The sequence below is a fragment of the Varroa jacobsoni genome, unplaced genomic scaffold, assembly GCF_002532875.2.
Source record: "Varroa jacobsoni isolate VJ856 unplaced genomic scaffold, vjacob_1.0 contig04051, whole genome shotgun sequence".
NCBI lineage: Eukaryota > Metazoa > Arthropoda > Arachnida > Mesostigmata > Varroidae > Varroa > Varroa jacobsoni.
The window spans coordinates 1-24568 of NW_019215154.1; the positions used below are offsets into that span (position 1 = coordinate 1).

Consider the following 24568-nt stretch of genomic DNA (forward strand, 5'->3'; position numbering starts at 1 on the left):
ATATACCGTTATTAAGAATTGTACCAACGAAACGAACGACAAGATTCATATACTTCCGAAGTATTTTTTTAATCTCTAAAAGCACTATTCAGCCTGATAAGACCGTCACTTGAGAAATAAGCTTCATTTTTAAACAAATTTGGTACAATACAATATAAAAATACGAGGTGTGCCTAAAAAAACTACGCCAGTATTCTAGAGTATGATACAAAACGAAGTTCCGGAAGATCTCGGTCCAGTTTTAACTGAGCAGTCGTTTTTCTGTAAGTCACTTTTAAAAATGTACGTGTATTGATCTGATCAATCCTTACTGAGATGGCATGCACTTAGTCCATCAGAGAAGTTCAACGAACGTTTGTACTTTTTTAAAATCTATTTTGTAGCGTCTTTGAAGAATTATGTCGCATACCCTTAACTGCGTTTAAAATTCACTGCGGAAGAATCTTTAGCATGTTCGAAATGTAACAACTCCAAACACCCTCTGGGCACTAGGATAGTACTGAATCCGCACTAGCGGTGAAATGGACGGTTTCATTCTAAATATTTTGTTTAATTCCACGTATTGAAGCGTCACCACATCGCCAATGAAAAATCTATGCTTAATTGTCTCATTTTTTTAACCGTTTAACGCATTCCTAAATTCATTTGAGGTTCAACTGGAATAGGTTCACAAGCGTCAGTAAATACAGCGTTAAGCAACAGATGGGCTACGAATCACTCGTTTGTGCCACTGATGATTTCATAAGAACATCGTTCACATAAAAAAACTATAATAACGTTTTCCATGGGCGTTTTCAAAGACTTAAACGTTTAATTAATATGTTTTCCCGAGTTTCTTCCCGGTCTTAAGATCTTCACTCAAATCGTATACGGAACGTAGGGTGATTTGTTTGATGTATGCTCGTCATGCAGGTGCTACTAGATTGTTAACATTCAAAACCCCTGTGTAATTCATCTCCTCCGACAGACACATTTATCTACCGGAAGAATAAACCAAAAAATAAAGCTGTGTCACGTGTGTCCACCATAAACCGTACAGGTGTTATGTAATCAATACAGCGTTTGCTATAGTCACTTGGCCAGCAAAAGATGTAAATATTTCTGATGATAACTGCAATCAGTTTGGTCGAATACGCTGGCGGTCGGTCCTCACTCATAACTTCATTTCATTTGTATACGAATACTAACACCTTCAAATCTGAACCAGTCTAATCAGATCTAGTACCCAGTTGCGGGACTTTCGAGCGGAATCGTTTCATTGTTAAAGTTTAACTGATTGATCACTGCTGATTGGTATTAATTTGGCGGTGATTCTCGTGAGTCATACGCGCGACTGGGAAAATGTTTTGACTTTCTAAATGAGATTCGATCACTGTTTATAAATATGCGACGGTTTTGTGGGACGCCATGCTTATGAAAAATGTAGTGTCCGTTCTTATTATAGGCATAGGTTCAATCGTAGATGGATGTTGTTACTATATAGAGGTAGCCCGTGAAGCGCATAATACCCATGTTAGTTCTGACCGTACGAAAACGGTATAATGCCTATTGACTGGCAGAAGGGTGATATACACGCAAATTTCAGACTGAAACTGGTATCGTTCGATGAATAAATAACAAAACGAGGGGTAATGATATTCTTAACACCTGCTAATCAAAGAGTGAAAAAATCGTTTTAATAAAAGCGCGAAAACAACTACTCTAGTTATTAAGAATCCTGTTTTCAGCATCGGGTTAAATTTGGAGCTTATCATTTGATAGCCATAATGGTTAGTTAGTTGTACAAGTTGCTCCATGGCGCTGTATAGTAAAAAGAGAATTCAACGGAATATATGGTGAGTAATGGTTTCGGCTGAGGTAGGTGCAATCGTCAGGCCCGCCACAATCGGTCCACATAAAATAGGATTTTTCCTAATAAGATCCGACCATACGCGAAAATATTAGTTAATTGCTTAATAAAAACATATGCTAGCTACCCTACTACAAAAAATAATATTTCTTTTCGTGAATAGAGCAAATATGCTCATCTACAAAACTAATGGACCCGCTGGTGATACAATCGTGTGTCGTTCTAACATGTTTTTTAATGATGTCATTGCTACTAGAGCTTTATTATTATTATTACTCTTATATTATACCGCTGTCGTCACCGCCATGAAAACTGCCGCCATACAGATGAAATATGTAGAAAATAATTTTGCTATGTACTGCATCTGGAGTTATACTCTGTTAACTGCTACAATGGCTACTTAGTTTGTGCTTAATAGATCTTAGCCGAATACTAGTTGGGCTAATTGAAAAAGAAAATAAATTTTTCATCTTCTGTTGTAATCATACTGTACCCAGTTATGTCCACTGAGGTTGTGGGCTGATATTCTGTCGTTAAAAAGTAAGAAACTTATTCGTAATAGAAAATTAAATCAAATACAAAATCGTAACGCCATGCGGTGTGTTACTGTTTTGCCTCGCCTGCTAATTTTCGACGCAGATTTCTAGCTTGAGATTACCGCACAGTTGATGACAGGCAACATTGTTGCGGAAATAAATAATATACAAGTACTGTTTGAGGTACAGGTATTGGGTTACGAGTTACTGATACAGAAATAACAATAGTAATACAATGAACATACCAATAAAACGATCAAGGGCCTAGGTTAGATTTCTTAGCACGAGAGTGTATGTCTCGCTAAGGATACAACTTGTTCTTGCTAAGCATCTGCACACCAACTTTCGTGGTCAATACGTTAATTAAAACAAGAAGAAGCACTTCTTCGAAAACATCCTCATTGACTCTAATTAATTAAACTTTAAAGAAAACCCCAAAATATATCCAGCCGGATTTATCCAGTCTAATACTTGACAGTGTAAGTACATGTTGTTAAAGAAAGAATGATAGCTGAACAAATTTAAATGCCGTTAGTGTCCCCAGATAAAAAAAGAATGTATGGTCCAGCGTGCGCTTGTTTTTTTCAAATATATTGGTTAAGTACGCACACGTTACAAAGAGGGCGAGACCGATCTAAAAACAGATCAAGAATGATAACCAACTAGCGAAAATCGAGCAAAATAAGGCCTCCAAATTTTAAGTCAATTATATTCCGAGATCTATTACTTTCGAACTTGGTAAAATTTGTGAGACATGAACACGCAACTTTGTAAAACTCATAACCTCACATTGGTTCTTATAATTTTAAGCTATTTCACCTTAGATGTCGCTCTTTGACTATCTGGGGCTGCAATCGTATAAATCTCGCATAAATTGGTTATCACGTGGGAACAAGCCTAATGTTATCATTATAAAGTGTAACAGGTATGTTACACAATCAAGCCCGGTAGGCCAGAATAACGACCCTTATGATTGACTTTAGTCTCAGTCAACTTAAGACCAACTCAAGTGTTTTTTCAGAGCGGCGCAGCGGCTGGTAAGGGACTTCTATATATACTCAAAAAGGCCATGGCATTCATAAAATATTCATCTATAATAAACCTTATGCGATGTGGTTTAAGCCAATGAACACTTCCACTATTTGCCTGTAAATGCTCGTATCCGATCAATTTATAGTTGGGTTCATATTGGCTAAATAGGTTTTTTTTTTTTGTTTTCAATAAGAGGTTTGCGAGAAGTAGCAAGAGGGAACCTTCCGCCTCTATCTGCGTAGAACGGAGAACGTTACATCTGCCCTTATGTAGCGAGCGACGCAACCTGATGCTGCAGCCAAGGTAAATGACCGGTATTCTCGAAGGCTTGGCTGCTGAGAGGAGTGCTTTGCTTTGATACACATTTAGAGTAGCAGCGGTGAGCAGAAGGATCTGAGATCACACAGAGGCGCAAGTGGTGTCTTCGCCATTCCAGCGCTTAACATTAATTTAACCCAGACATCGTTTTCATTGAGTACAACTAATTGGCTTTTGTGGGCAAGACCCCGTTAAATGATAAGCCCACCTTCTTTTGTACCAGTTTCTGCTGCTCACATTTGCAAGCACAGGTCAGACAGGCATAGTTGAGTCGCCATTTTCATTCGAGAGTTCGTTGTCACACACCGCCTCTTAGTTTTCACGGCACCTAATAATTCCAGTTGAATCTGAGTACGGTATCTACAATGCCGCTTCGCCATAGCGTGAATGTTAGCTCAACAATCTACGTTGGATAGGGCTTTGGCGACATGACGGAGGAATGCCTTCGAAGCAACACTGAAGACACATTTTTAGAATAAATATAAAAAAAAAAAAGTGACACGGGCGATAAAGATCGAGGCTTTAGAAGGTCTTCTTCATTCGAATATCACTGACACACTGTTTGCAATCATTCTATACACAGGTTCCTACTGTAGACCGTCTTTTCACAATGGTAGATATTGTCACCTGCAAACGACAAGCATAGCTTACTAGACTAGAACAAAAAAACTTATTTACAGCGATATAAACCTGGATCATCACTGTGCACACTCAAAACCTCTTTGTAGTCCATCATCAATCTCACACCTCATACACGTTAGTCCTCGGTAACCAGCATAGCTCCTGATGCTCTGTTAGAGGAACCGGTGGTTCTGGCCTCAAAGTAACACAAGAGCCAAAGGTCGTCCCTGAACTTGTTGGTTTCCTGCTGCTGCCACAAGTCCAACCAGCCAGCCAGCGAAAGCAACGACACCATAATACGCTGACCATAAACAAAATATCCGTTACGATCATATATGTTGCTTATACGAATTCATTCCTGTCCTCCAAGCGTACTCCATCCAGGCAACGTTCACAGAAGTAGCGTTCCACCTACCGGCTAGTTTAAGGCAGGCCCGCGTTGGGGTTCACTGCAGTCCGGGTCCATCGTCACTGATCCATTGATCGTACTGCTACCAAACTACGGTTTGCGTGCCAGCCTCACATCTCTGTCCATCACCGATTAGCGGGACCACTTGCAGCACCATCCCCCACTGGTTTGTTCCTTTTTAACACAGCACACTCACACTGCAATACACCGTTCAGTGGCAAAGTTGTCCGTGTAGGCACGTAGTTGCACGGGTCTTACTACGACTACTGCTAGCAGCTATCACCAGCATCGGCACACGGCCATATAGAGACGGATCTACGGACCGGCAACACACGGCCGCACTAACAGCACTGCTACGGTCGCTCACGCTGGCCTGGCTACATGAACACTATGATGTGAACGGCATAGCGGCTGTGGGAGCCGCTAGACCACCATTCGCAGCCGCCGCGACAGCACAAAGAGAAGCACCAAGCAGCGGTCCCTGCTCGTGCGGCCAGCCAGACGAACAGGCTACCCATCAGCAATGCTAACAGCTACAGCAGCAGTAAACAACAGTTGCGGCCGCGACTGCAGAAGTTCACATACACGAACACCACACGTACAAACACATACATATACACACACACAAAGAGACACCACCGCATAGATCTAACTGAGCACTCGGATCAGTAACAGGCGCCGAAACCTCGCTTTAGCCAACAAACACGGTGCAGTCAGCAGAGATCAATGGCAACATGGATCTAGGCGGAGGGGCGGAAAGATTCAAATGTATTGGAACAAAGTGGGCTTTTACGGCCTCCAAACCGCATCTACTAGGGCTGTTTGCGGCACTTAAACGCGTGAACAATTCGTATCAAAGTGATTGTCAGTAGTCACCATATTATCAGGGAACACGATGCTGTTTAGATGTTGCTGTATTAATAGTATTTTCTATCTGGCCGGCGCGTGGGTGAGGGGTTGTTTACGATGACTACGCCCCGCGCGGTGCATCCAAATCAGGCAGAATCATTCGTAGGTCGCTTTGGGTTTGGAAACACTGCACGAGGGTCCCCGGTTGCTTTATTGCTCCGTCGGGACAGTCGACGCGTTTGCAAAAAAAGAAGGTGGCCGGATAAGCATCGCAAGAGCAGAAACGCGTGAACCAGTTTGCAGTGAAGCTTATTCGGTCGATGCTGATTTGTGGATGTGGTGGCTTCAGGAATCGTTGGTTCACCCATTATTCCCACCGGGAACTGTTGATTGGAACGTCGCATTCCTAATTCGTCAATGTGTGCGTGTGTGTTTTTGCTAGCCGTAGTAGTTGCAACAACAGCGATAGCAATTAGTGATATATAGAATGTAACACCGGTGATGATTGGGTACTAACAGCAGCATCAAGAACGAAGAGTTACAGCAGTTCTAAAACGAAAGCCGTAACCCATACAGAATCAGTCATAACAGATAAATACGAAGAAGTAAAAAAAAACGTAAATAACAGGAAAACAATCACAACAATAGCAGCAAAGAAAATCATTAAAAAACCTGTGTTCCCATTAACAGCATCACTATGTCTCCAAATCAGCCGCTTCCGCAGAAAGAGCACGCCGTGTTCAAAAAAATCTTACGCAGTTATGAACATAAACAGTACAAGAATGGACTCAAGCTGGCCAAGGTGATATTGTCGAATCCTAAGTTCGCCGAGCATGGTGAGACCTTAGCAATGAAGGGTCTGATTTTGAATTGCCTACGAAAAAAAGAAGAGGCGTATGAGCATATTAAACGCGGTCTTAAATCAGACGTTAAAAGTCATGTCTGTTGGCATGTGTTTGGATTGCTTCAACGGTCAGATCGCAAGTATGACGAAGCTATACGAGCTTATCGCAATGCTTTAAAATGCGATCCCGACAATATCCAGATTCTGCGCGATCTAAGTTTGTTACAAATTCAGATGAGAGATCTAGAGGGCTACAACGAGACACGACACAAGTTATTCACCTTGCGCCCGACGCAAAAAGCATCATGGATTGGCTTTGCCATGAGTTACCACCTCCTTGACGATTACGAAATGGCTGTGAAGCTCATCGACGAGTTCTTGAAGATCCAGAAAAAAACCGGTTACGACTACGAACAATCAGAATTGTTACTTTATCAAATTCAGATAGTGTTCGAATCGGGTAATTATCAGGAAGTACTGTACCGCATCGACAAGAACGAAAGTCTAATATGTGACAAGCTTTCATTAATGGAAACTCGAGCTGAGGTCTATTTACGTTTGGGTCGGTTTAGAGAGGCCGAAGCCATTTACGAGGCGTTGATCAGGCGTAACCAAGAAAACAGAGTATATTATCATGGCATGATCAAGGCTCGCCAGCTGCAGAAGGATGAGGAGAAAGTTCAAATGTTTGATGAATACAAGAAGCTCTACCCGCGCGCTCACACACCGCACAGGTTGCCCCTAAACATGTCGTCGGGACAGACGTTCAAGTCGCTTGTTGACGAGTATATGCGATACGCAATAAGAAAGGGAGTGCCTCCGCTTTTCGTCGACCTCAAGCCACTCTATAATGATCATGAGAAGGCAGATATTCTTCACGGACTAGTGGAAATGTATCTTAAGAACCTAAAAGAATACAATACGTTTGACGGGCCTAGCGGTAAAATAGAGCCAATCACAGCACTTGTCTGGGCATTCTACTATGCTTGCCAGCATTTTGACTTGCGCGGGGAAACGCAAAGGGCACTAGAAATCATCGACGAAGCCATCGAACATACCCCTACTCTGATTGAACTGTATTTGGCCAAAGCGAAGGTGTTCAAACATTCGGGTAATATGGCACGAGCTGTGCATTGTTTAGACAAAGCCCAGTCGTTGGACACGGCCGATCGTTACATTAACTCAAAATGTGCGAAGTATATGCTTCGAGCTTGTCGTATCAACGAAGCAGAAAGTATGTGCGCCAAATTCACCCGCGAAAACGTTTCAGCAATGGAGAATCTCAACGAGATGCAATGTATGTGGTTTCAAACGGAATGCGCAGACGCATACGCCAGATTGCGTAAACCTGGCGAGGCTCTACGAAAATGTCACGAAGTGGACCGGCACTTTGTGGAGATCACCGAGGACCAATTCGACTTTCATACATACTGTATGAGGAAGATGACACTTCGTTCATACATCGGCTTGCTGCGGCTTGAAGATGTTGTGAGATCACATACGTTCTACTTTAGGGCCGCTAGAATTGCTATTCAAACCTACCTGAAGCTACACGACAACCCGCTAGGGGACAAGAAACTTGAACAAGACGAACTCGAACCTACTTTAAGCAAGAGTGAGTTGAAAAAACTTCGGAACAAACAGAAGAAGGCTATGGAAAAGTTGCGTATGGAAGAGAAAGAAAACAAGGACAAGGAAAAGAAAGCATTGCCTGCCGAAGAGGAAAAAGTTGATGATGGACTGGGTCCCGACAAACTTGAACGGCCTACGAACGCTCTCGATGAAGCTATCAAGTTTCTGCGACCACTACAAGATTTAACGCCGAACAATATTGAGACACACTTATTATCGTACGAAATCTTTCGACGCCGCGACAAACCTCTGCTCATGCTGCAGAGTCTTGTCAGAGCCCATCGGCTGCAGCCCGATCATCCGACGTTGCACCGTTGTTTGGCTCACTTCCTATCGACGGTAGTTGTGAATAAGGAGTTGTCGAATCCAGTTAAATCTGTCATCGACAAACAAGTTTCTAGTCTGTTTGGAAATACGCGAACTGCCACGGAGTTGAATGAAACGTTCTTTAAAATGTACAAATTTTCATATCCCCATGCAATCGCGGCTGCTCGCGTCATGTTCGAGTTAGACAGGTCCAATCAGAAAGAGGCTCTAGATTGGGTCATGTTAAAAAGGGACGATGTCAAGCTCGGCATCGATCGAGTGCGCTGCGAAGAGGTTCTACAGCTGCTACGAGATGGCGGCATGGGCCAGATCGATATTAAGCTAATCGAATCGTTCCGAGATGATTGCGCCAGAAGATTTCCTTTAGCCGAAGCTTTTATGACGGAACCTCCGATTGTTTCGAGTCCTGCAAGCGGGCAGGACACTGAAGCGAATGCCGAACTGGCAAGCTAGACTATAGGAACGAATTGGGGCTAAGTAAAGAGATAGCGATAAATAGTACAGGGAATAAGAGAGAGCAAGAGGGCGCAAAGGCAGGAAGCAAACAAAATATAAATATATATAGAGCGATCGATGAACATTATCTAATATAGAAGATAAATAAGATCCGATAAGGAAGCGAGATGCGTTTGACAAGCAGTACTAAAGATTTTGTGTGAAAGCCTAATTTTATATACACAAAAACGACAATGAGCATATTCTTTTGTTTTTTTTCTTACATTATCGTGGCCTTATCAAAAGATAAGCATAATAAAAACAAAAACCTTTGCACAATAGTTGAACAACAGGCAAGTCTGGTGTGTTGATTTGATCCTATTAGATAGGTCGTAAGATTTAGCCACCATTTAAAACTCGAGGTTCCGTTTAGCTAAATCGGCAGTTTGATTAAGAGGACATTATATTAATGTACCTGAACAGTGAAAACGCTTGTATCACTGAGCTTCTTCATTTATTTTCAAATCATCGTAGCTTATTGGGATTGTACCGCATTGTAATGCATTGTAAACATAAGCAACGCAGTTATTTCAATGTTTACTTAAGTCTGACTCAACACGCGTGTAGGTCAACAATCAGTTCATCTTAATCCGATCCATGCCGCGGAGAGCGCACTAGATACATTAAAACCAAAAGCCAAGCAACGACCTTATGGAAATTTCCATTAAAAAGATCTCACTGCGTCCTTTCGGTACACTTTTCTCGATAGGTTCTTAAGCCACGAAACCTGCTTGCGTACCTAAACTTTAGTTATAAGCATAACTTTCTCAAGCAGCGTAGAGGTCTGACCCGTCCTACAATAAAATCGAGACGGTCCCGTGAAATATTCCTGGCAGCGTAGTGTTAACATAAAATTCGAGAACGATACTCCGCTCACGCTAGTATCCGGGCGGTCTGGGAGCCTATGCCAATACTTATATTATTCATATACGTGTTAGATTCAATTTCGTTTAATTTAGCAGAATGTGAACTAATTAATAAATGTTGAGAAATAAATGAAATAAGTGCTATATTTCAATATCGTGAATACCATTCTAAATTAGAGTTCTCAAAAATTCTAATTTGCCAACTTGGTTTGTCTTATTATTCAAACTGCGAGAAATTTGTTAAAAAGAACAAAGCAAACTTAAAATTTTTTGTTTTAAGTACATTGATAAGGTATTACGTTAGTCATATATTCTCGCGCCATCACATAATATATTGGGTCGTTGGAAAAGTATTGACCGTTCCAACACAAACTGCAACAAATAATTTCAATATTTTAAAACAATATTTCTATACTAAATGTACTCTATTTTTACCGATTACAGTTTGCTATTTTTCTGATGACACTATAAGCCCATCACTGTAGAATTTCTGTGGTTTTTGGGCCAAAAATTAACATATTCCATTAACATATTTAAGGGAGTTCTGACCGAAACAGATGATAACCTGATGCTGCAAGATCCTGGCTATATGGCATTATATTATTTCCTATCCAAGTTCTCTCATTTTTTGCTGGGTATTTAAAGACTTTTGTAATCTAACATGGTCCCCGGCTGACTTTTGTCGATGGCTTGTTGTGATCCTGTTAGTTCTTGACAGTAGAGGTCCGAATCAATAATTTTCCGAGGCTGCCGCAGCTCATAATGCATGATTCTTTTTTCAGTTCTACCGATCACACAACATCATTTTCCCTGGCGCGTTAGTCTAGGCTCTATCAGAGATTGTAGAGTACATTGCTTTAATTTACTGACATGAATGATCCGCTATTTATTACCCGTGACCAAACATTTTAGAAATTGGTCAGTTGCGGCTAACTTTCTTCAAATGGCTTAAACCTGTCTTGTGGCGGATGTTTAGTTCCTTGGCGATATCACGGCTACTCACATGTCGGTCTTGCTCAACACGAAAATTTCATAAACTTTCCCATCATTGGTCGACCACTATAAGGAGCACCTTTTGCATCTCTTCATCTAGAGAACGATAACGGCAGAGACATGTTTGAGCCGTTTCGTCCGCTAATGTATCTTGACCATAAACTGCGCTTTTTTTTATAAGCCTGGGCAGAATTTCTGCCTTTATCGTAAAAAAGCTAGAGAATATAACGAATTTTTCCAGAAATTCCACTTACCTTTTCTGTCTCAGGCGCTTTTTCTAAAGCCTGAATTTGAACAATTTTAACGTATCTGCTCTGCTAAATCAGCCTTCAAATGACGCCGACGCCGACCTGACGCGATTCTTATTACCTGCGATATGTGATTGAAAAGCCATCCCGCTAGAAAAACGACGACCTAATATAGCAGCGCTACAGTAACAGATACTATACAAGGCAATATCCTCGTGGACGGACTCTGCAACACTATAATAACGGGAACTAAATTAGCTTTTTGTCGCAAGAAGTTAGAAACATGGCTAATTATGTTTTTAAAAAAAAAATCCTGTTATTTATAAACTTCACGAAGTATGTATATTGAAGGTTTAATGCATTTAAAATAATCTAAGATCCCTTTCATTAGTTATTTAAATGATAGAAAGGTTTATTCTTTATTTCGATGTAATAAAGTCTCTATTAGGTCTACACTTCGTTGAATCGTACGTCTACATATCTATTGAAAACTAAGTTGTTGCTGGCAAATATCTATTTTGTTTAGCCGTATAGATCTCGAAAAACTAAGAAATCTTTAAATGGTTTCAATAATTTTCTATTATTGGCCAGATAATCGAAGCAAATCCAGGTAAGCTAACATTAGGCACGCATTTTAGTTTAAAATCAAGCTTGCAGGCGGGAAACTAAGAAATGGCAGGCAGAAAAAGAAAAGCCTCAGTTTGAAAATATCATATGTTATGTATTCTTGATACAAAATTATGCATCTCAAAGTTGGAATTATTGAGACCGCAAGTGGATACACATCGTGCACGACGGCCGAGAACTACGTATATAAAATTTTAACTGCCCCTAGTTTTAAGCTAACATGCACACATTGTTTTATTGTAGAATTGGTTTGAATTCTGTTAGTAGAATCCGAGATAAAAGCGTGTCCATATAAAAGGCATTATCATATATACCTGCATATAAAAGTTATAATTACTGACAACATTATGACTTTTTTACTAACTTTTATCCAAATTTTATCATTTTCAAGGTTTACCTATGCAAAGATCGTTACGTAAATTTTAATAAGTTCACAAGTGATCTATATATTTAAAACGTTTTGTTATGGTCGTTTTATGATTCTTTTAAGCTTCTTGCCTTTAGTACTCAGTGTCAGCCACCCGCTATTTGGATAAAATATTTTACGCGTAATTTATTATGACCCTCAAAGATCACTATGCAACATTTATGCCATGTGCTGATCTCTGATTACGAATCATGTGGTTTTCCGCAAAACGTTCTCTTTCATTTAAAAAAAAATATCTTAAGAAAGCACCAAAACGAACTACTTTGTTATGTTATGCATTATAAAATGAACGATAATACCGAGATTCGATAAATACAAAATAGCTACAGTCATACTGTGAAAAATCAAAGAGTTTTGCTAGATGGAAAAAATTGTTCAACAGCTCTTTCATGGTCACTTGCTGATTATATTGTGGCCTGTATATAAATCTTTTAGTTAAAAAAATGCCCAATCGGATGTATGGAAAACAAGAGTTGAAGGCTTTGTAACCGTTGTAGTTAAGAGCGGTGTTTTGAGGACAAATTTCGAATAAAGTATCCCGACTGCATGTTCCTGTGTAAGCTAATTCTTGTACATGATGCGGGAAGGCATCACCACTACTTCTAGCTGACTGAACCACTTCAATAGACTGACTTAGAAACAGATATTTTAATGATACTGATAGAATTTTTCTGGAGCTAAATGTCGTTAGCGGATTCCTGGTCTTAGATGTCTACAGATATTTGCCGCAATGGTGTTGAACTTCATCATGCATTTTTTAACTGTACAAATACTCATTAACTTCACACAATCCTCTGAATCGGTTCTTACTTTGATAGACTATTTTGATCTTTCATTGAATTATCTCACTTCAATAGACTTTAACCGCAGATTTTCACAAGTTGTTTGATCTTGGGGGGGGGGGGGGGTAACGCCGAAAAGCAACAACCTCAAGCTTCAAATACAGCCGTTTGTTAAATTATATATATATATATAGTTGTTAGTGGATAAATGCCAGAGTATGATTAATAGTAGTATTAGTATTGCTATTATTAACGGTATTATCGTGATTGCAATTGTGAACTGTGACAAATTAAACACCTGCAGTACATATATCGATAAAAGGCAGACTAAGAGAATGAACTAAAAGCAATCCATTGGTTAAAGTACAGAAGGTTAGCAACACACCGAGACGTGCCAATAACATCAACTATCGATACAAACAGCCCATGCATTATGAATCGTCTAGCTATTCTCTATGCGATCTTCTTATAAATCTCAGAGAACTTCTTGCTATCCAAAGTGATCTAATCCTACTTGACAAACTCTTTGTTCTAAAATGGAAACATTTATAAGTCCAATATTTCGTGTGTATTATGCATTCTAAAATAAGGCTTTTTTACTAAATTAGACATTGCTAGAGGACTTATTATGTCATGGTCTGTATTAGCGAATAATACAAGCTATTTCGCTAAAAACCAAGTTCGAACTGTTTTCAATAATGTTAATATGTCTTCTTAGGTAAGGCCGTTACAAGTTGCAATACTAAGTGAATCTGGGTTGAATAAATTTTCTACATACCATTGAAAAATCATACAGATTGATATTTTTGTAGGAATATTCTGCTTTTAAGTGTATCTACAAAAAATTGCCAAACACTATATAATTCGTCACCCAAATACATACGTTGCTGCGCCGTCGAGTTTAGTGACCCTTTATGCTTTAATTATTTCAGCAATGAAAGAGAGGACAGCTTTTCAAAGGCTGCTGTCAGGCTAATAATAGATTAAAAATGACACCATAAGCAAGTTAACATAAAGGAAATGTGGTCACTACAAATAGCACTAGCGTACGGTTCAAGTTGCAGCATATTTATTATATACCCAAACATATTCATTAAATGTATTATATATTCGAGGAAATCACACAATAATAATCACACAAATTTTTGACAATTTGTATGATTATAATGAAGTAAAACATTTGTTAAACTTCGTTGATCCTTAGTTGTTCACTTTTCTTATATTAAATGACTTCTGATCTGAACTTTGGTACTATTACCGTCCATAACGTTTATGAAACAACTAAATCTACTTCAGTGCCTCGTCAAAACACGCAAAAAACAGGCTTACAACGCGAAGTACCAACCTCAATATGAAATACTATATGACATGTGTTGTTCCATCAGTTATTGTCTATCCGGTCTGTGGATCTTGCTAGACTTTTCTCTCTAGCATATCTATGAACGCACCAACGCTGAAATTTGAAGCGGTGATGGCCACATGTTCATGGCAAAGCATTTAAAGAGAGGCGCATTAGCTACCCAGACCGCACCGCCTCTCAAGAGAGACATTAGCTTAGTTTATATGATACTAAAGTTGATCTATTCATTAAAGTTCGTTTGTAGTAGCGACGAACATGGCTTTAAGGAACCATTACGACAAGAATTGTAGGTTTAAGTTTCTCTACCAAAGTGTGGAACTTAATTTCAATCAAGAGAGGCAAAGTGTACAGAGACCGCGGGGCATCGAATCGCAGACTTACATAGGCTCCAGGAACGGAACAGTGCAGGACACTAAAACTGAGGGCTCCAGCTACAGTTTAAATGATCAGTTTGCTGAATTACAGGCTCTGCATATCAGCAAGCACTGAGTGTAATTGTACCTTTCATTGTCACATATGTTATCAAAGTAACTATGATTATCAATATGTTGAATTTTTTACAATACACGGAAGAAAGGTATCTTTACTAAATTCCAGTTGAAGAAGAAGTCAAAAAAAGAATCTAGTGATGAGAATAGGTAATCTTTGTCTGATACCAGCTAACGGGTGAAATATTTTATTAACGAACTGCGCATATAGGAATATACTCAGCGCCGGAAGATCGTCAAATTCATTCAGTTAGTGCTCACTTACATAATGCGTGGAACTGTCTTCAACTAAGGAACGCCAGCTCATATACTTTCATCTCGCATAAACGTGAAGCAGCCAATATCGCGTATCATAAAATTGCTCGTGCAGCATCTTGGCAACGGACTAAATTACATTCACGAGAAACTGAGCTCAATGCATATGTTGGTTTATTCATTGAATCTCGTCATATTAAATAGGCTGCTTACAATAAGAAACTTTCGGTGAACAATTATATCAGGAGCAAAGTCAGGTAAGAAAATGGCAAGAAACCATATTACCGTCATCCGGACGATAAGCCCGGAAGAGCTGCTCACAGGCTTTGACAGCAACTTAACGTTTGCCGTCGACATCTGGTCCGTTGATTGCACTCTCCGAGATCTATGCAGGTCAAGCATTCGTAGGTGGTAATGGTCTGTGACATCTTCGCACTGCTAATGGTAAACTTTTTAACATTGCTTACTTCAAGTATTAGTGGGAGGCGAATTCGAATTTCAAATTCTGCCACAATTTACGAACACTACTGACATTGAACTCAAAACTTGCCACGCGGAAAATGCCATACCTTGAAATTAAATGGTTGGTGAAAATGGTGGCGATCAATGATAGGGCTTGAATTTCTTTGAAAGGCTTCTCTAGTGACAGCTGATTTACAAAATCATTAAACGCGGCATCTAAAGCGTAACCGACATATCCAGTCTGTTTTTAACGTTATGAACATTTCCACTGAACAGACGGAAGCAAAAAATACAAGATAAATTTTCACGTGAAACGTGTATGCATTTCTATACAGTTTGAATATCTGTGTTCCTTACTATATATTATATGTCGTGTTTATCGTTAATTCGAACGTCTATGCAGTCTGGCCCACCAGTGAACGGTCTATTGTCGACAACCTTATGGTGCTACCCGTTTCAGTTGACACGCTCTTGGAGTTATAAACTTCCGTAAATGCTTATGGTCGCGTTCGAATGAAACCGATTCACGTTCTTCTCTAAAAGCTAACCACATATCAATTTAGGCAGTTCTAAAGAGTTGGGTATACTTAGGCTTATATACCACCAAGTTTAATATGTCCCTTAGCACGAAGATTAGCGTCACCGACTTGAATTTATGTTTTCAGAATGTCGTTTCACGTACGCTTCAGATTCCTAAATTTCCGTTCAGCAAATGTCACGCATTTCACTCTAATTCGATAGCCTTTTAATTAAACAACTTTGCCTTGAAACGCTTCAGTCTGCATGTTTCGTATACTACTGACTGCGAAAAAAGAATGAATCGTGATAATTAGTTTACCTCGAGTAATTAAAAATATAAAGCAAAAATGCTCAATCCGTCAAGAAAGTATATTGTGAAAACAAAAAACGTATTCCATTTTCTGGCTCAAATTTCTGTAAAAGACTTTTAAGGTGGTTGTTTCTTCATTAAAGTTAGGAGAACAAAACGGAATCGTTAGTCCCGAGTTATGAAGGCTCAAATATTGACTTAAGTTCAATGCACAGAACAGAGTGACGAGAAATGCAAGCAGACCCTGGAACGCTCCACAGTGGCAACATCATGGTGAAACTATCGACCATTTACAAGAGAACGTGAGACCTGATGGGAACCCCCCTCTAGGAATTGCCATAAAGGCGTTTCAAAGAATTCTCAGCTTGGTTCAACCCTTCCAGGACAATCAGGAGGAATGCAGTGCATACTTCAAACGGTGATCAAGAAGTCAGGCTTATATTTCTGCCGGTGCATTGAAGACAATGCAGTTTGTTAGAAAAGCGGATCGCGCATATCCTAACTAAGCTATGTATCTTGATGTCTGCCAATTATCGGAACATAATGAAATTGACAGGACTTCTGTTTACACCATTTTCACTCACACTCGTCCTACTAATTTTAGTTCTATCGTACTATCGCTACTATTTCAAGAAAATAGGACTAACAGGGTTCTGCTAGGAAAAAATGTTGTGAAGTCGCTAGCGTAATAGCTTGATGCAAAATTTAGATAATATATATAACCTAGATAATATAAATAAACATCTCCATTACGGGATCTCATTACTAATATTGAACTATACTCTTCATATTCACCATGGCGCAACTACGATACATAATGTTGGGTACACTGGTATAACTGAACGTATTCCAGACGACATCTTATCTCTTCAGTTAAAACATACTGGGTGGGCTGATAGTCTAACGTCTATTACGTCCCTTTCCACTGCGTTCGTAAACAAGGAAGGGCTAACAGGACCGTTGAATGATAAACACGGTAGCGTGTGCGCTCTGCAGTGATAGAGAGCTACAGTTTACAACAACGTTCTTTTTTTTGTAAAAGCTTGCTATCGAAATTGGAAGTTATTTACAAGGGCAACACTCTCGTGATTGATTAAGGAATCTGGAAAGACTGACGCACTTGCAGCTAAAGTAAAGCCAAGACGACCTAGAGCTAGGAAGTCACAACACAACCATAATTTGTGGAAGCCAATCAAACAATTTTAACACAGCATCGAGCTCAGCAGCTCGAACTGTCTTAGAGCACTCTGGAGTTGAACCAAAGTAAGGGAACCGGATGCAAACAACTTAGGTTTTAAGAAAATGGGAAAGCTTGCTACACCGCGTGGACAACTGATCAACTTGAAGCCATGTTATCAGGCTGGTTGATTTCATTTGAGATTAATGATATTAGGCAGCCATTTCCATTTTGTGATTTGATTCCCCTCAGTTTCATTTTGTATCGTTGTGTAAAGAATAGTGCATAAACTGCTTGCGTTCAGCATTTGGTCGGTAGGCCACATTCTCACTGAGTTACTTACATTTGAGCATCTTGTTAGTCTTGCAACAAAACATGAATATAAACATGTAATTGGCAAGATTTTTAATAATCGTCCTGATATGAAACTGAACTAAGTTGTCAAGGTTAAGTATGGTTTTGAAGCTGACTCGAAGGGTCCTATATTGACAGAAAATCTTCGTTCGGACAACGTGGTATTTCCAGTAGTAGAACCTGGAAACAAACCTTGGTGCTTAATCCTAACACTCGAACTTCGGTGACAGATTTCCTCGCTCACAGATAGTTGTTGAATAGGAAGCTAACAGACGTATTAGGTCCATCGCTACTACTGTATTAAGGAGGGAAATTTAAAGACAAAGAAAAACGTAAAATCATAAAAGCAAAAATGACTTAATCATCTAATCTTATATATATTGATAAATATAAAATCAAAAATACTGACTGAGTGAATGAATTGGGACAAAGTTATCAAATCGAGAAAGATCTAAATCAGTATCAAAATAAAAGATGTGATAACGAACGGCAGAGAAGACTGTTTTCACAGCTCTTAGCAAGATACTTAATAATTCTCAGCGATAAAACATTTTCCAATTCGGCGCCTCTGAACCTCGTAAGTGCGCACATAAAGGCAATGGCCTAAAGTTTGTTCCACAACAAAGTTATTACTTGCAAAAACAAGGAAGTGGCAAACAAGCGCTTAGATAACTCATGAAACAGGACTATTGACGACAGCGGGAGGACTCCGCTTTTTGACTGTTAAATCTTTTGTCAAAGAAGACTTGTAGTGAGAAAAAGTTGGCTCAAATATTCTGAGTCCTACAAGTGTTTGTTGATTTTCATTTCGCTCTTTCATTATAGGCTTCGCCATTAGAAAAAAATCTGCAGCTAATATCAATTAATTATGTGCTTTTTTTCAGATGAGATCTTGAGTAAGTTTTTACTTCGCTCTTAGTAAATGCGGTGTGTAAGTCGGATACTTGCCCATAATGTTTAGTGCCGAAGAGGTTCTAGGCTTAATTTTCGAGAGCGTAAAACAAGCAAAAATGTCTTAACGTATCTTCCACTGTAGTGCTAATCTGAACAATGAATAATTATCATATACGCAGAATTTTATCAACACTGATTTATTACAACTAGATCAAGCTTTGCACTATAGAACGCGATATTTGGCAGTTTTCAGGAGTGCCTATACGTTCTTGTCAAGCCTAGAACATTGTTACAGGAATTTTACTGTAGTCGTTTTATGAAAGGAAAAAGCGTACGCGTGGATGTGTACATTTAAAAAGCAAGGCACTATATTTAACACGCCCTTTGCATGACGTAGATATTGGACTGCTTAATAAACGGTTTGACATGTGCTAAGATGCTCCTTGTACCACCCTTGTTGTCTTTATTATTTCGAACTTTACACACAAAAACGCTCACCCGTTGATCTTAGTAGCACCACAGTATATAAATAAGTACTCGAGCGAAAAGTATTTTAGAATATTAATAGGAGTGTTTATTGGACATTTCTTATTTGCATTATCGCCATCAAGTATGGATTTTCTATGACCAACGTCGTCCATTCCGTTTTCATCTTAACCGCGCTCCGTCAACTTCATCGTAATGGTATATACAACGCAAAATACAAATTGGTGAAGTGCGGCCCGCACGTCAATAATCGACAATTAGCATTCACTATTATTACTTTTGTTCTAAACATAATAATAATAATAATAATAGAAAGCCATTCGCTGGGAGCCTGTCTATGTTCACAATGATGCAAAGTACGCTCTTTTGCTCTACTCCCTATATACGTGTACTGATATATATATATATATATATATATATATATATATATATATATATATATATATATATTAGCTGCTTGATCATTAGCTAGCTATATAGTCAATTAGGCCTTAGAATCAGGTTTCTCGTCTTTGGAATCCGCGTCACCTGCTGGATTTACAGGCTTATCGTTGCCTGTGGCGTCATTATCAGCTTCAGCGCCCTGGGACACTTTCTTATGCCTCTTAGGCTTGTGAGACCGGACGTCACGACGGCCTCCAGAACCTTCGTCTTCAGAGTCAGAAAACTCCTCCTCATTGGCGACTCGCTTCTCTGAGTGTCGAATGCTGATGCGCTGCTCGTCGTTCTTGCCAGAGTCAGCGGCTTCGTCCTCATCAGCCTTTACCTAAATCAGAACAAACAGGGGTCGTAAGAAAGTTGTGAAATTCTCTGTGATTTTTGTGATACAGTATTACCTTGTTTCATAAATCAATAATATAGCTTGAAAGGCTTTCAGATATTCTCTAATCCACTTAACATACTACGTTGAGTAATACATCTAGAATATGTATGCACCCATAGAATTTTCGAACAGTGATTTCGTCCAATACCTTCACACTAATTCATACCTTATCGGTATCGATCGCATCATCAGGTGTCTGCTGCATTTGCACAGAAGGCGCGTGTGGAAGCATACGGAGATTCTCAAACAGCCGAGTGCGAACCTTGTCGACATACTCTTGTGAGTTCTGGTTGCCCATGTTCGACGGCGAGATGTGCAGCTTGAAGTCCGGCCCAAAATACTCGAAGTAATCGTTATAGGGCAGCTCATTGGCGATTTCAACACCCAACGCCACTGCTGTCTCATAGGTCCAGCAGCGTGACACATTCCGAATCGTATAACCTCCACCGCCCAGTTGAAGAAGGGGCACGTTAAATTTGCGCATGAAATCCACGCATTTCCCGTGTCCTTTCAGCGTCAGGTTGAAACAACCAAGTCGATCACCCGAAAGCGAATCAGCACCACATTGAAGCACAACGGCGCTCGGCTGGTACATCTCCATCACCTTTGTCATTAAAGGTTTAAATACTTCTTCGTGGTACTGTTCGTCGTCGATACCATCGCGGAGGGGAAAGTTTACCGCGTAGTATTTGCCTTTGCCAGCGCCAATGTCACGGAGATCGCCTGTGCCGGGGAAGTACTCTCCATACTTATGAAACGAAGCAGTCATGACTCGATCGGTCGTATAAAAAGCTTCTTCGACACCGTCGCCATGATGGACGTCGATATCGATGTAAAGAACACGCTGGTGATACTTGAGAAGCTCGAGGATGGCGAGCACAATATCGTTGACGTAACAGAATCCTGAGGCCTCCGATTTCTTCGCGTGGTGAAGACCGCCTGACCAGTTGATCGCGATGTCAGTTGCCTGCTTGTTAAGCTTAACTGCGCCTGCGACCGAACCTCCAGTTGATAGCTGACAGAATTCATAGAGCCCGTCGAATACGGGACAATCCTCGCCGACGTTGACTATAAGAGAACGCCAAAAGTTTAGAGTATATAGGTTATCGTGCTGATGCAACTTTGCTAGCGATTCAATGTGAATATTTATCGCTACCATTCAAGTCTGCATAGTTCGGAAAATCCAGTTCGTGCGATTTTCACATACACAAAAATGTGTTGAGGTCAATTAGTTGGATTAGATTACGGATACTAGGGTAAGTATCAACCGAACGCTTAAAATAATTCTAAATATAAACCATAATAATTCAACAGACATTCTCAAGTTATATAACCAAAAGATTTGCTCCAATCATGGTGATTTCCGAAACCAGAAATTAGCAAGTAGTAATGATTATTTTACAATAATTTTGGTCAGAATAGAACTCATGAGTGAACTGTCGTAAAGCTTGTACTTGTACTCACAAGTAGAGTACCGATAATGTATCATGGCGGGTATATATCAGTTACTTACATTTTTGCATAAATTTATTATACTCGCTCATGTTATCGGGCCGAATTGAGCGCAGGAAGCGGACATATTCGTCGCTGTGGTACTTGGTCATTTCTTCTTGTGTAGCCTTATGAGGCCGGTAAATCTCCATGCGCCGATAAAGACCATAATTAAGGATCAAATTATGCGTCATGCGCATCCGATGAGGCTTCATTGGGTGCCCCTGGCCGTAATAGTAGTTTCCGATGTCGCCTAAAGATAAACATGACTTTTATTAGCAACGCACATATTTTATTAACAAAACAAAAATAAACTACGACATAATAGGTCTAGTTATACAAATAACGCTAAGGAAACGGATGGCGATTTAATTTTTGATGTGAGTTCTTTTTTGGAAAATTAGGATTCAATAAAGCGCCTATAACTTATATATATATAACATCGATATTACGTATATAAACCAACATGAAGCATAAAATGGGTGGCATGAAATAATCATCACGCTTTCTTGATTGCGATTAGTAATCGCAATCAACTTTTTTCAACTTTTTTCTTTAAACTTGTTGTGCTAAATGTACACATCATGTGCACACGTGCCAGCCTATGGTTGTGCAGCTAATAAGACCGAAGCGCTATTATATAGGTACGCATGCTCTTTATTAAATAAATGAAATTCCTGGGCGCAGGTTCAGTGAATCCATCAATGGAATAATATGTTACCATTGAAGATCATAAAACATTGAAAATCAAATGAAGAAGCACTCACAAAGATAAAAGTTAGTTGCTAATACTTGCACTATAATGCAGCTTTCCAACTTGGCATCATAATAATACTGTCAATTAGAAGGTAGTAGGTAAGGGATGCAAAAGCCTTACCCAAATGTCAAACTTATGCTAGAATCATTGCACAACTTAATTGATAGCGTTATTCCAACACAAACAAAGCAGTAATAAGCAGAATAAAGTCGAAGTTAGTAAATACAATGTTTCTATATTCTACAGTAAATATTGCTGCAACGAAATCCATCGTCAGATGGATGCAATCCGTCACAACAAGTGCCAACCAAATTGTTATACTAATTAATAACGCTCTACCTTCCCCGAAGGTTAGTGTTTTCACATTATATATGTAAAAACGCTTTCGTAAATTAATTACGAATATATATGCTTCGAAGTTTTCTGTGCATATCGGTTGCGCCTTCATAATGTGTACCAATTCCCTGTTCTCCATTTGTCGTGTTTGGATTTCGACCTAAGTCTGTAATAACAACCGCTAATACGTACCGCATGTACGCTATGCCGAAAAAACAATTAGAATGAATAATTTATTGAATTAAATAAGGCTGCAGATATTTAGAAAGGGTTCTGATACGCTTCATTATTTTAACTCAAATTTTGAGTCGAGATTTTTAACAATAATAGTAAGCTTACATCAATTTTTTCCATGTTTGCCAGATTAGACTATATACAAAGCCTATTAATAACTTTTGGTAAAGGCAACGGATGCACGCGACTAATGGTTCCACATAAATTGCACGAAAGAAATATCTGTTCGTACAGTAACGGGTTGACATAAAGCAGCGTCAATATATTCACAAATAACAATTAATGCATTAAATTACGTAAAAATTCTATGGTAAATGACTCGGAGATTTTTTAGTAGAGCATTGCTCCGACATTGACTTATTTCATCAGCTTTAATACGCTCAGCAGCAACAGAATACGCCAAATGCTAATATTTAAAAAAAATAGGAGCGTGCGATACAATGAGCGAACAAGCCTGCTCTGTTTTGAACGTTCTTCGGTACAGCTCGCTACGTATCTTGAAACGTCTATGACGACAAGATGTTAATAAGAAGCAATGCGAGTTTGACTGCTAGCCTTTTGTTGCACTTATTAAGGAACAACTTTAGGCCGAAAACATTGTTTCATGTGTCTATGTACATTTACAGGCTTCTCATGGGTTCGTTTAGTGAAGATCTTCTTGGCATGTTCCAACATGTTGAAATATGTGCGAAACCTCTATGCATGGAGTACTTATGATGATTCTGATCCCCGCTGTTATTGGTAAGGCTCAACGTAAGACAGTCAACAACAACGTTGGTTGATCTACTCTAGATCGACAGCGATCCATCAACATTGAGTGTCAACGTGCAATTGATATAGTTCTATCTAGATTTCTTTGACATACCGACAGTCCTTTTGTAAGTAATTAAAAGGAAGGTTTCAGAAATAATAACTGCGCTCTCGCGGTTGTTCGTTACATTAAATAATTTCGATGCCGTATGCTTATTCACTGTCAAAGTGAATCTGAAAAACAACGAAATTCGCGCCGCTCATGAAATCCCGCTGTTTCTACGGAGCAGCGTCGTGCAGGGTGAAATTGCGAAATTTTTGCAAACCTGCGTTTTTTTCTAAAAAACTCACCACCAATTATCATAGCAGCATAAGACCAGTATCTTATGATAGAAACTACAACAAGTAAAGCTGAATTTTAATATAATTTGCCATTTTGCCGGTTCGGCTTCACCTTCGCTGTGAGTGGCGCTCACACGAATTTTTGCAATTACTCGTTGTTTCAACACAGATTTTTGCTTAAAACTTCCACGTTCAGCTGGATATCTTTCTAAAGTTACTTTCAGGGAAAACTTACCATCATAATAGTAGCAAACGCGTTTTTTTGAGTGTTGAATATTCGCTGCCATTGTACACCACTAAAGCGATGCCTTCAACTGTGACGTCTGGTTGGTACAGCTGCACTGAGCGGCAAGTTGACGATGGCGGGAAATTTGAACTGTCGAACTCCACCGATACGTGTTCCAACACGTTTTTTCTTTCTAACAAGCTTTTCCTCCTTGTGCAAGTGTGTCAGCCCTACTGGCTACGGTAGTTCGATGAAACTCTTACGGATACAACGTCAGCCTGAAAGGGCTTATCATGATTTGTCGGTGAAGTCTCACGTTTCGTCGGCTGGTGATTACGGCCAAAATGCTTTATAATTGATTTGGAAGATGACAAAAAAAATTCCTTATTTACTTTTTTGTTACTTTTTGATGAGCGGACAGAAATTGCGAAGTTACCCGTAGAACGCAT

The 24568-nt window shown here is 39.5% G+C and overlaps 2 protein-coding genes and 1 long non-coding RNA gene across 3 annotated transcripts; 2 read left to right on the forward strand and 1 right to left on the reverse strand.

Moving 5' to 3' along the window:
• Positions 1-5754: 5754 nt before the first annotated feature.
• Positions 5755-9209, forward strand: Naa15-16 (N-alpha-acetyltransferase 15/16). The gene has a single exon (XM_022854649.2). The coding sequence runs from the start codon at positions 6312-6314 to the stop codon at positions 8868-8870; it is 2559 nt and encodes an 852-aa protein (XP_022710384.1). The 5' UTR covers positions 5755-6311; the 3' UTR covers positions 8871-9209.
• Positions 9210-17058: 7849 nt separating this feature from the next.
• LOC111272971 (uncharacterized) lies at positions 17059-19122 on the forward strand. Its single transcript, XR_002687807.2, has 2 exons — positions 17059-17512; positions 18665-19122. It is a non-coding gene; the product is annotated as an uncharacterized LOC111272971 (long non-coding RNA).
• A 101-nt stretch (positions 19123-19223) lies between these two features.
• HDAC1 (histone deacetylase 1) lies at positions 19224-24238 on the reverse strand. The gene is made up of 4 exons (XM_022854650.2): positions 24129-24238; positions 21497-21727; positions 20150-21051; positions 19224-19926 (listed from the first exon to the last, which is right to left on the reverse strand). Exons 1-4 carry the CDS (start codon positions 24178-24180, stop codon positions 19645-19647), a joined length of 1467 nt encoding a protein of 488 aa, XP_022710385.1. The 5' UTR covers positions 24181-24238; the 3' UTR covers positions 19224-19644.
• Between the last annotated feature and the right edge of the window lie 330 nt (positions 24239-24568).